The sequence below is a fragment of the Scomber scombrus genome, chromosome 17 (genome assembly GCF_963691925.1).
Source record: "Scomber scombrus chromosome 17, fScoSco1.1, whole genome shotgun sequence".
Taxonomy (NCBI): domain Eukaryota; kingdom Metazoa; phylum Chordata; class Actinopteri; order Scombriformes; family Scombridae; genus Scomber; species Scomber scombrus.
In genome coordinates, this window is record NC_084986.1 from 28,337,454 (window position 1) to 28,351,202 (window position 13,749).

At 39.4% G+C, this 13,749-nt stretch overlaps 1 protein-coding gene across 1 annotated transcript; it reads right to left on the minus strand.

Annotated features, from left to right (window-relative positions):
* Nucleotides 1–435: 435 nt before the first annotated feature.
* On the minus strand, nucleotides 436–2,313 carry LOC133997411 (zinc finger BED domain-containing protein 5-like). The gene has a single exon (XM_062436982.1). It carries the CDS (start codon nucleotides 2,311–2,313, stop codon nucleotides 436–438), a length of 1,878 nt encoding a protein of 625 aa, XP_062292966.1.
* Between the last annotated feature and the right edge of the window lie 11,436 nt (nucleotides 2,314–13,749).

A 13,749-nucleotide genomic window follows, 5' to 3' on the forward strand; every position in this document is an offset into this window, starting at 1 on the left:
GGAGGTGTGTGGTTTCTAGAATGTACAACGATAACAGAAAAGACCACACTCAGATAAAACATCCTCATTATACAACAAAAGGAGTAATGTGTTAACAAACATTAGCTTAAAGGTTAACCACATTAACACTCTGTTTACTACTGTAACTCAAACTAAATTATGTTTACAATATCAAACTGAAACCTACTTACAGTACAAATGGACGCACACAATCCTCTTGAACAAAAAAACTAGACTTAGGACATCAAAAAACCCAACTGAAACCTCTTAAAAGCAGGTCTAATCTGTAAAACTCCCTTCTTTCTTGCTGCCAGACTGGCTTTGTTGCAGGCAGAACAGCGACAGTGCGCCCTCTAGTGGTTGGTGGTTAGCCACTCTCTGCTCAGCCCTAGACAGCCTTTTCAACAAATAGTTTCTAAATGTATTTGTGCTCACTTAGTGTGAAACCTGGGCCTGTTTCGATGAACACAACAAGGATATCCTGGCAGGAATGGTAGAAAGACACACACGAAGCTCTTCCTCAACAGCTCTCAGTCTCTCTCTGTTTTTAGTTTTTATCGCTGTCAGGCTTGAGAAGCTCAGCTCACACAGATATGTGGTTGAAAACGGGAGCAATGTCAAAATAGCTTTGTTGGCCAGAATGGGGAACTCCTTGGCAACAGCTAACCAAAAACTGTCCAAAGGAAGATCAGCAAAGTTTAGCTTTAAACCACGATCTTGTTTCAGTTCAATGAGTTCCTCTTGCTCCTTTAAAGTCATGTCCTTTCCAGCAACGGATGCTGAGCTGTATGGGTCCCTAACCCAGTCAAGGCATTCTGTGAAGGCTGCAGAGAAATAAAATGACAACTTCTCCTCCAGAGTTTTCAAATGTTTGCCAATCACCTCGCACATTGCAGCAGTGTTGCCATCCTGCAGTTTCTCGGTGAGTGGGAACATCTCAAGGTTGCCACGCTGCACATGTTGTTGCCAGAGCTGCACCTTTAAACGGAATCCGTTCATTTTGTCAGTGCTTGTAAGCAGGTTTTCATTTCGGCCTTGCATCCGTGTGTTCAGTTCATTCAGATGATGAAATATATCAGCCAGGTATGCCAGCTTTGCACACCACTGATCACTTGCAAGCAGCTTTGAGAAATCGGGCCTCTCGTCTGTCAGAAACACTGCAAGTTCCTCTCGGAGCTCATACACACGGGCCAGCACTTTGCCGCGCGACAGCCACCTGACCTCCGTGTGGAGCAATAACACTTTATGTTCCGCTCCCATTTCCTCACACAGAGACGCAAATAAGCGAGATTTCAAAGGTCGCGTCTTCACAAAGTTCACTAAGTGCACAACATCATCCAACACAGGAGCTAGATCTGCTCGTAAGGTCTTTGCAACGCGGGCCTCACGGTGCAAAAAACAGTGCGTAACAGTAACAGCTGGGTTTCTTTCTTTGACCCTACTTACGAAGCCTTTGATGCGCCCGACCATGGCTGCGGCTCCATCAGTGCAGACACCTGTGCAGTTTTCCCACGTAAGCCCGCTTTTGTCAAGATATTCCGACGTGACCCGAAATATTTCCTCTCCTGTTGATTTTTCTGGCAGTGCCTTGCAAAATAGGAAGTTTTCTCTAATGGCTTCTCCATCCACAAAACGCACGTTGGCCAAGAGCTGACAATGTCCACTAATATCCGTCGACTCATCAAGTTGCAAGGCAAATTTCTTACTGATGCGCATCTTTTCCAAAACAACAGTTTCTATGTCCGCAGACATGTCATCAATACGTCTGGCAATTGTGTTATCTGAGAGAGGCACTTTGGCGATCTCTTTGGCCGCGTCAGGGCCGAGCATCTCATTCACAATGGCTTTACAAGCTGGCAGTATTAATGTTTCTGCCACGCTGTGGGACTTTTTTGTTTTAGCTACGAGTTCAGCAACAAGGTAGCTAGCTTTGAGGGCTCTCTCGTTTACCTTTGTGGTTTTTCTCAAAACAGTTGCCTGTTTCTCATTGTTTGTACGTAAGCGTACAAAATAGTCCATCGACTTGTTTTGAACGGAAGGGTGTTTCGTTTGGAGATGGCGTTTAAGCTTGCTTGGCACCATGGCGCTATTGGATAGCTTCTCACCACACACCAAGCACAGCAGACTCGGTGCCGTTGCATCCCCGGTGAACGTAAATCCAAATGAAAGATAGCTTTCGCTGTATTGCCTCGAGCTCACCGTCTTGTCTTTTTTCTTTTGTTGACCACTCATACTTGGGCCTTCATCTGGGTCAGAATTTTGTCCAGGGCCCTGTTCGGCATTTGCATTTTCCCTTCTCAAAAACTTCTCCATCACTGTCACCTTTTTTTTTTCATCACTGTCACTTGCTCGTCGTGCTTTGACCCCAAACTGTCACTGTCACGTGTCGCGCAGCACTAACTCTATTGTCTTTACAGGTATTTAAATCCCTCTGCTGCCACCCACTGCCATAGAAGAGTATTACATTATCTGCGACACTTTATTACAGCACAGACACCCGACAATGGTTAATTAGGTGATATTAGAACATTTCCCACGGCACACCTGACGAAAATCACTGCTCTAGTCCATTGTCCTTTTTCTCGTATTTTCCCACGTACTCTCACGTGAACACACAGAGGTCAACCGGAAGACAAAACATCCGGGTCATTAATATGACTGTTAAGCTTTTCTTGAACTGAACCATTTTTAAAAGTAACTTATACATTTTAACTGTATGTTTTTAAATCACTATTTAAACAGAGTAATATATGGATTATGCTTGACAAATATTTTAGATGCAACTTGACCCAACTGAATACAAATTATGCACAATTCACATATTTTAAATGAGGGACAAACATACAATAACTGATTAGCAGTGGCGTAGCTGGGCTGTATTCCACATGGGTTTTGAGGTCAAAGGGGCCCGCCGCATACACAAATAGAGGACAGAAAAAAGCCAAAAAAGTGCATCAAGAATGAATCATGAGAGTGATTAGAATTGCAATAGCCGCCTTCTTTTATTGCCAACCATTCCCCAGACCCTATACAAACAGGCAAATTAAATTATTAAATAAATGACACACATGACCAACATAACATAAATATCAACACATAAATAACACTTTCCCAACGCAATCCCAATACAAACAAATACACAAAATAAAATTACAATAAAATAACTTAAGGTGCCATTACACTACCAGGCATAGAAATCTTCTCACTAAGAATAACTTTGATAAACATTGGTAAACATAAAAGTGCAGCTGCATGAGAGCAAAAAGGGCTATTGAAAAAATACAAAATAAATGATCCCCAAAGAAATCTAAAACAAAAGCAACCGGACTTGGTTATTTGTCTAGGAAGACGTTTCACCTCTCATCCAAGAGGCTCCGCTTCATCAGTTCATGTACGCATCTGACCAGGCTGGGACTGGTCCAGTCTTCCTAGACAAATAACCAAGTCCAGTTGCTTTTGATTTAAATTTCTTTGGGGATAACGATGACCTGGACAAATGAGAATATTCACAGGCACAAAATAAAGAGTTTGCAACTTTGCATTACTGCCACTACTGAGCTAAAACTGTGTTTTTCTGTTCTTCATTCTGGCAAATGTCTCAACAACATTGTTAAAGTTAGCCTTCTCAGAAATCTATCTCTCAATGAAAAGCAATGCCAGGTTTGAAAGACGAGACTCACTCAATGTTGAGCGCAGGTAAGACTTAATTAGTTTAAGGCGACTGAAAGTGCGCTCTGTCTGTGCACTGCTTATTGGAACAGTGAGATAGATGCAATATAATTTTTCGAGGTTAGGATAAGCTCGGTGCAAGTCATTTGCGATTAGAAAGGGCAGAATCTTTGCAGTAAAAATCCCTGCTCCATCGGGGAACATGCCTTTGAAATTGTCTCTGAAAGCACAATATTCATCAACAAGACTTTCTGCATCATTCAGATCCTCTGAATAAAACTGTCCCAATTCATTTATCCTCTCAATTGACTTTGGGTCAAAAAAGTGCTTTTCGTTAAGGACTTGAAATTTAGCAGCTGTGTTGCGAAAGTCTGCAAAACGTGTCACAAACTGTTGGTCAAATACATCTAAAATGTAATAAAAAGTCTGAGTTCTTGAAGCGCTTTCATCAGTGAGTCATGAAATGATTCAGCCCTGCCGCTGGACAGCTCATCGAACTTAATGAATCTTTCAACACTTTTACCACTCTTATTGACATACCTTATGGACAATGAAAACTGATCCACTCTAGAAATATCAATTGTTGAATCAACAATGACAGAGTAAAAAACAGCATCCTTAATTTATTTTACAATCATTTGCAGTGTCTCATTGCCAAGGCATATGATAATCATATGATCTCATTTTGAGATTCTGGACTTATGTATTTATAGCCCCTGTTGACTTCGCTGATGTGGTTATCGATGATAGTGTCATATTTTGCCAATAGCTTTAACAGTTCGAGAAAGTTGCCCTCGTTAACAGTTGGTGCTCCTAGGCCAGCATACTCTCTATGTCCCCTGAAGGGAAGGCCTTTCTTAGCTAAAAACAGAGTAACGTCCACCAGCCTTTTAAGGACTTCCTATTTTTTTCAATGGCCAGTCTTTCTGCCCGCACAAGTCCTGAGATGACAGTTTTATCCTCAGTAATGCAATATTTAGTAAGGAATAAAGTCTTCTCCGCCTTGTGGTGCGCTGGTAACGATTCATGGTGCTTTATCCTATCCATTCCTTTGTGGAAAGCATCAAAGCCCTTGTTGGGGTCAGACCAAATGGTTTGTTCACCCTTTTCAGCAAAAAGCCAACAACAAAAACAAAACATCTTGCCAGAAAGAGGAGAATAAACCAGCCAGTGTCTATCTATACTGACTTTGCCACTTGTCTTTTTGTACCAGTGCATTTTACACTTGTTGTCACGCGAATTTGTTACAAAATCTGAAAAGTTATCTTTTAACCCAGGCTGGCATGGACCATGTTGTACAAGGGCTCTGACTTTTGCTGTGCTGAGAGTTTCATTTTAAAAATAAATGGATCTGAGGGATATGCTTGGGTGTAGTCCAATAGTGGCTTGCCTAGTCCAACAGTTGCATCATCCTCACTTGCCATATCCTGTGCAAAAATATGAGAAAAAAAAAGTTTTCAATTGTTTGTTTTCCAGGTACTGTTTCAACATGTTTTTGAGCCAGCAACAAAGTTTAAAATAAAGAAGGAAAAAAAAGACTTACCTCATCCTGGTGCTCGTATTGGGCATCATCCTCAGCGTCATCATTGGTGGTGGTATCAGAGTCATTATCAGAATGAAATCCCTCTTCATCCCATTCCCTACCATTGACCGCCATCTCCTCAGCATCCAGCGCCGCGTCATCATCATGCTGCTCTTCCTCAATATATCCTTAATAATAGTATATGTGGACCATTGTTGTTGACAACCGTTAACAACCGTTTTTTTAACATCGCTACACGGATCTACTCAATCTGATATTTTTTTATTTCTCCACCTTTTTATCTGTTTAAAAATATCTCCATTTATGTTGGTGAAATCGCCGTGTTCGTGTGGTTGAGAGGCCAAATTGGACAGAAAAATGTGCGTTTAGGAATATATCGTATTCATGTAGTCCAGTCTGAGATGATAGCGCCGTGTACAGTAGGCAGTGCTTGTTTACCTGCTGTGGCCATGGCCGCAGTGCTGTTCAGATCCGTGTTGTCACTGACCTGGCTCCCACCATGACGGTAAAGGCGCATTTGGCTGCATCCTCAATTAATTTCTTTTTCTTTTTTGCCCTACGCTTTTCCGCTCCACACATCTCTTTTTCTTTTATTTTAACCATCTTTGCTTCTTCTTTGCTTGCTTTTTGTTTTGTTTTTTTCAGAAAAATAACAGTTTGACTGAATGAGCGGCTGAGCCAATCACATTTCAGTAGACGCATGGATCAACTCAAATTGGGAGGGGCCGCTCGTATCCCCCCTGCAACATAATGCAGTGACCCAGCCTGACGTTACACTCTGTGCTACCTGCTGCTGCGAGGGAAGGCAGCCGCGGTCAACCACGTCCCGAACCTCCTTATGGCCAGCCGCCCCTGATTTAAACCAAAATAATAAAAAATAAAAATCCTCGGCAGTGTGGCGATGCCGCAGGATTTCACCACAAGAGGGCCCATGGGTTTACAAAACCCACCAACCCTACGTCATCTACGCCCATGCTGATTAGGATCAGGTTATTACACTAGCGTTAACCAACTTCAGTCAGTAACTATCTACTGACATGCGATTAAACACTGTGTCACTTGTTATAATTGATAAGAGATGGTTTGAGCGATGCAGAGAATTTGGTTTGGGCGTGGCGGCGCAGACAATTTCCTTCGCCTTTCGATCCTTCTCCAAAAAGCAGGGAGTTCATTATAACTCCCAAAGACATCGTCCGATCTACACCAAATTAGTCACGCGTGTAGAAGGTCCCGCCCTGAACACGTCTATGCATCAATACTGTGTCAGCTCCATAGCGCCACCTACTGGATGTAATAGCTCCTCCTAGAACATTGTTAAAAAATTGAGCCCCTCGACTCAGATTGACATAGACAAACGAAATTCGGTACACATATGTATCATGTAAAGACGCACAAAAAAGTCTCTTAGACCCATACGCTAACTCCAACGAGAAGGTGGCCATTTTGAAATGTATTTTCGATTTGGGCGTTTTCCACGCATCGTATTTGAATGAACTCCTCCTAGAGATTTAATCTGACCAACATCAAATTCACTCAGAAACATCTTGAGACATTGGAGATGAAAAGTAATCAAAATGTTTTTGATTACTGATTTAGTTGCTTCGTGGCAATGTGAGGAATTTTGATGTTTCGCAATTAAACAGGGACTGCTGGCCAAACGACGCCACTGCACCCTGTAGAAGATTAAGAAAATTGAGCCCCTCCCTTCAGATTGACGTAGATAAACAACATTTGATATATATATGTATTGTGTAAAGTCGCACAAAAAAGTCTCTAGGACCCATACCCTCACTCCTACAGGAAGTCGGCGGTTTTGAATCAAATTTGCCATTTTGGCACTGTAAAATACCATTTCCACACTTTAATGAATTCCTCCTACAGATTTATTCCGACCGACTTCATATTGACTCTGTGTCATCTCAAGACCTTGAAGATGTGTCGCGGCATGTCTCGCTCATTCGTGGCGGGGCGGGGGAGCGTGGGCCCGGTCATGCAATATTATGAACAGAGATGCTTATTAATAACAGCATCCTTTATGTGGCGTTACCCTTCTTTTTTACATTATAACATATTATTGATCATAAATATGTTTAGTAACATACTCTATTTTTCAAGTGAGTATCATCATCCTCTATTCAGTTTTCAGACTTTCCATGTGCAGTGTTTTGTAAACTATATTTTGTTCCATGTCCATATAACGTGCAACAAGTGACTTTTTCATCCTGTTTGAAACTTGACAGAACTCCTTGCTCGCACAGTGAAGACAGCTAAGCAGGGGATCCGTTCCTGTGTTAGGAGGGGAGGCTTGACGTAGGGCTGGGCAATTAATCGAAAAATAATCGAAACCGACATTTAGACAGATAAAGTAAAGTGTAGAAAACACCTCATCCTTGAACAGATGAATCAAAAGCACATACTATCATACTCACAGGCTACTGAAAATTGTTTAAAACATACTGAGAAACCTCATGTAGAAACATCTAGCTGGTAGAGAGTAGCTTGAACTTGGTAGATATGGTTAGTCATTTTTCTTTTAATCTTTCTTAAAATGCTGAGGGTGAAGGTTCATACTTGACCTTGGAAAAGTTTGACCAGTTCCCCAAGGAATTATGTTCACATTGGGCAGTTCTGTACCATACTATACACCTACTGAGCATCCAGTGCCAGTGCAGGAGGTAATGTGCCTTTTATGTAGTGAGGTTTTTGACAGTAAGGGTGCAGAGGTCCAGAGTGAAAACTGCAAGTGAAAGTGGATTGATTTGTCTCTTTTGATGACTGTTGTCCTGTCACCTAAATTTGTATTATGTGTTGGGGTCTAACCAGATGACCACATGTTTCAAGACAAACAAAGGGAGTCCTTAAGAAACTCAACATCCCAACCAATACCCCATTGGATAAAATGTTATTTTGTCATGGAACTAATCACTCTGCAGGTACTGCAATTTTATGGAACAACTTCCCTGGGAAAATAATCACCTCCAAAAAAAGCCTGGATGGACATTGGATTCTCTGTGTTTTGTCAATTGAGCACTCCTTTGTTATTCTGGGGAATATTTATGGATGGACAGCTTAAACCAAAACAAAATGAGTGAAATGACTGATGTTATAAAAGATTTGAAAGTTAGATATCTAACTAATGTTATTTTAGGAGGTGACTATAATATGGTGTACGATGAATGGATGGACCTCTCACCCACAACATTTCATAACGATCAATATAATTCTCATCTCACCAATTTTTGTAATAATCTCAACATGATGGCGCACTTTAAAAATAATTTTTTTGGTTTAAACCAGATGGCTCGAGTAGATCTAGAATTGATTTTTGGCTAATTTCGGACTGTTTTAAGGAAATTGTTGCAAACTGCTCTATATCTAATGCTCCGTTATCCGACCACTGTTTTATTAGTTTAACTCTGAAACCTACAGATGCTTCTAAACGAAATAAGGGTTACTGGAAGTTTAATTCCACCCTGTTATCTTCCCTCTTATATCTCCAAATGGAAATTTCTGAAATTCAGGATAAGAAACTTTTCCATTAGCTTTAGTAAACAGCTGAAATTTGATGCCCAACTAGAGGAAAACTTGGACACTACAAACTAGATTGGATGATATTTACACTAGAAAAGCAAAGGGGGCTTGTATTAGATCTAAAGCCATTCAGTCTACTTTTGTAGATTAGAGAAAACCCACCAGGAAAAGAATATAGGAAAAATGATCAATGAATGTTCTGATCCACAGATAGCTAATGAAACTTACTCTTTTTACAGTAAATTATACACTTTTAATTTCTCACCTGCTAGAGCAGAAGCTTTTTTTGCCCAAATCAAAGATTTTATTGCACGAATAAATGAGGATTTCAAAAATAAATGTGAAGCAGAGATCTCATATAAAGGAGCTAGAAACAGCAGTGCAGTGTTTGACTCTTGATTGCTCTCCTGGCCCAGACGGCCTCACTGCAAATTTTTACAAACATTTTTGGGAACAGTCATTTTATTCGAAACATTAAAAGAAACCATAGGAAAGTTATCACACAATACATGAATGCAAAACAAGATTAGACAGGTGGTTAAATAGAGATCTTTTTGGTCGCACTTACATAACAAAAATGGAAAGTCTTTCACAATGCAGTTATCCAGCTTACAATAGAGGATAAGGACAACATTCTTTTGAACACTTTATTTTAGGAAAATTCTTTATTCACAAATGTAAATGCATTAAAATACAACCCATTTTTTGGCATTTAAAAAAAGGGACTGTGTACTGTAAAGCATTGAAGCACAAAAAGAAAACAGCAAAAAGTCTTCTGTACACAATTAATAACATTGGACTATTAGAAGAGGCCCTGTCTTTGTTTTATTTTGTTTCCTGTGCTCCATCTGTCACAACTGAACTAAGACTTGAACCCAAATGCATGACTCCGAGACAAAGTACAAAATAACAATATTTTAATAACAAAGTAGCAAATAAAAATCACTATATATATATATATTCAAAGTACACAAATAAAAATCACTCGCAGAGAGGAAAACCAACAGCACAAAGACAAAGTATCAAAATAATGGTAAGCAAGACTATGGCAAACAAAACACAGAATTCAACAAACCTGACTTGGAATAACGTGGCTGGCGTGGTTCTCTGATAACAAGAAAAAAAGGAACTGGCAAAGGACAAATGGAAACACAGACTATATACACACACAAGGTAATGGGAAACAGGTGGAAACAATCAGGGCGGGGCAGACAATCAGACCAGTGGGAAACACACAAGGGGAAGGAGGAAGTTACCTGAAAGAGAGGAGTAAGATTTCAAAATAAAACAGGAGACATGGACATGGACGTGACACTGTCTGTGTACATATTGTGAATAATGTTACGACTTGTAACGATATTGTTGTAAATTGTTCTATTTTCAATTAAAAAATAATTAAAATTTAAAAAAAGAGACAGCAACTGCTCTCTTTCTCCAATCAGCGGCCTCCTCAGACACCTGGACCCTCTGATCTGCATGACTGACCACCGACTACCCAACAAAACTGTTCTCAGCCTGACTCAACTACAGAGCTACTACCAGCTAAGAAGCAGCACTCCACAAAGTGAACTTGGTAACGTACTGGGCATAGCATAGAACAGCACATGGCTAAAGCACAGGAAGTATGGATTTAAGATTGTTCATTTAGTGCTATTGTTATGATGTCTGTTCATAGTTATTGGACAACCACATGGCTAGGTTGATGTTAGTATGCTCCACAGATATTCATGCAGTAACTAAAATCCTCCTAACCGGGCACCTTTACGCAACATCAATTGGCCTTAAACACAGGTAAGAGGTTTTAACTCTCTGGCAGCACCTGTGGTTCCAAGACACCACACGGTCTGGCCTTTTGTCTGTGTTATCTTCTATGTCAGCCATTTTGCTATTGTTTTCCTTACACACACAGAGACGCACACACATCCACATCTATACATAGGTACACTTAGTTAGATCCATTGTGTGTTTTACTCCTTTGTTAATTTTAGCTAAGATTTCATATTGTGCGTTTTGTTCTGTTGTTTTAATATAAGTGCTTTTGTATATGCTGTCTTTAATTTTGCACATGAATGACTTTTGCCAACCTCTGTTCTGCCGAGAACGCCAACATTTTTCAACCTTAACTAGTTATTAATATGGTCTTTTGGTTATAGTTATTATGTTAAATATTAACCAGAGTTCCAAATTGGGTTGTGGCCCGCTATTATTAATTATTATTAATATTTTTTATTGATTTATATATTTAATAATTATCTTTGATAATCATTAATTATTGCTGAGAGCCAAGCCTATAACCAAGACCCAACAAATGAAAATAAAATGATCTCAAACCTTTTCACAGCATTATTTTTTACCAGGTGATCCCCTGGCAAAATCATTCTTACTCATAACAACAAATTTGAGCAAAACAGTGTCAGCATTAGATCCAACAGAATCCATCACAAATTAAAAAGTGTTAGGGGTTCATAAAAGACTGGTCTAGGAGCATATGGACCTACTACATGTCTTTAAGTCATGTTGGGAAAGTAAGAAAAATCAAAGGATCTGACACTGAACTTCCAGATGTAAGGTAAGGATTGTTATGAAAGTTGTTTTCACTTGTATTCCCACAGCAGCATAGCTGGCTACAACAATCTGAATGAAGTCTGTTTTATTTTGAGTTGTAAATGTAATGCTACAATTCTAGCTTGCTGTAATAGAAAATTTCACCTCCAATTTCACCTCCAATTACTCTCATGTAACTGCTGTGTGCTGTCACCACCTGAAGTCTGTAGATCTGGGCAGACAGGCGAAATACATTTACATTCAAATCCATCAAGAAAGTAAGTAAATAAATGAGTATAAAAAGTATATCTGTCAATAGGTAACACATAAATAACCAAATAAAACTTTAAAATGTCATTAGAGAGCCTTTAAAATATATATTTTTGCTATTTAATAATGTGTTGCCATAGTTGTGAGACTAATTGTGAGATGAAGTCGCTCTTTAAAAAACCTACACTTTAAATTTGATTTTAACTTTAATTTTTTTTTTTTTTGTATTACATACATTATGTAATTTCTGCCACTAGGAGTCTCTCAAAAACAAAAGACGGAATTTGATTACATTGTCAAGCATCATTGGAGCTTTTCCTGGTTAGATTACTTCAGTGTTCATCGTTCGGTGGGTTGTTACTGGGAGCCAAATTATCCGGTGATTAAAACCGGTAAAAACACTGAATAAAGCAGTTACACACAGTAGTTAAAACATTTCACATTAAAAATCAGTGTTTCTCCCACACTGTTCAGTGGACACACTGCTGCTAACATTTGCACAGCTTCTGTCTCTGACAACTTAATATTCAGACATCTGATGACTAAAATCCATTATCTGGTTAAAGGATATACTTATAAACAAACAATCTAAAAAGTTTATCATGAACATGTGGCTTAAAGCTCTAGTCCAGTGTTCCTCAAATACAAATCTTAAAGGTCCACAACATTTTTTTTCAATGAGTCAAAGGTCCGTTTATTAGTCGGTCAAACCACAACAAAGCAATGTATCCACCACCAACCAACTTAACAATACAGTGGTGTATAGTAGAAAAATAGAATATATGACAACTATAAAATATATTTTTAATTTTAACAACAAAACAAAATGTCCTTTTCATAAAAACAACAAAAATCAAATAAATACTCAAAAACAAAACGTATTTTTCGTTTTAACATAAATTCTAATAAATACTTATATAAAACAAAACAAAATACATTCACAACCCCTGCAAATAATCCAAAACAAATATCAACACCTTTCTTTTAAAATACAGGCACAAAGCGATAAAACGGATAATTGCGACTCGCGCTAACACTCCACCGCGGTCTGGATGTGGACCGGAGTCCGCCGTTTGAGGATCCCTGATCTAGTCAATTAAAGCTTCCCTTACCTTTGTTACATTTTTACAATTTTTTTTGTTTAGGTTAAAATGCTATTAATATCCACCAGGCATAGAAACTCATCATTATTCCATTCTCATAATATTCAGTGAAAACTCTGACCCGAGCGACCTGCCTGTTTCCACCTTCCGCATTACGTAATCGCGCACCCCCACCCGGAAGAGAGTCTGTTGTGGATCCAAGGCATTATAATACATCCATGATCCACGGAGATAGCCAGTAGCGACTGACAATGACCGACAAAAGCGGGCCACGGCTTCCACCTCCACCCGCTCCTACGGGGAAAAAGAAAACTATATATATATATATATAGTGCACGTTCGCTGAGGCAGACATCCCAACTCTCCCGTCTCCCGAAAATGAAATGCAGCGCGTGTGAGAGCAAAGAGAGTCCTTATAGCTGTGTTACCGCTTATTAGCGTGATCGTGTGAAAAGCGGGTAATTGTAGTGGCATACTTCACACTCCATATAAAGGCCAGACTAAAACTAAGTGAGATATTCAGCATTATGAAAAACATCACAGCAGGGGCATTTAGACAGAGTTCACACTGGTTCATTTGACTATCTGGAGCGTTTAGTTTAGTTCAGTTCAGTTTAGTTTAGTTCATTCAAGTGGAACAATTGTGTGGAAGGCACAAACACACACAAATACGGCCAATACACACAAACATAGCAAATGTATCACCAGACAGGGCACTGAGATTTTCTTTTCTTTATCCCTCTCTATTTTTGTCTTCTGTCTATCTCTCTCCTTCTTTCAGTCTTCCTCTCGCTTTCTTAAATACACACACATACACACATTCATACTGTCTTTATCCCCCACTGGCTTCATGTCTAGCATGCCAACCTTTCATCTGTTTATGCAGGATAAGGACACTGTAACTAATATAAATGTAATCTGTGAAGCAGACGCACACGCACTATTTACATGTGTGGTGAAAAATGCACACAGACACATGCAAACACATACAGTCTCTGGAGGAACTCTTCAGTGGCAGAATTTCATTTCCTTTGAGCTTTACATCTGTTCCTAGGTAACCTATTTTTGATGGGGATTTAAATGTGTGTG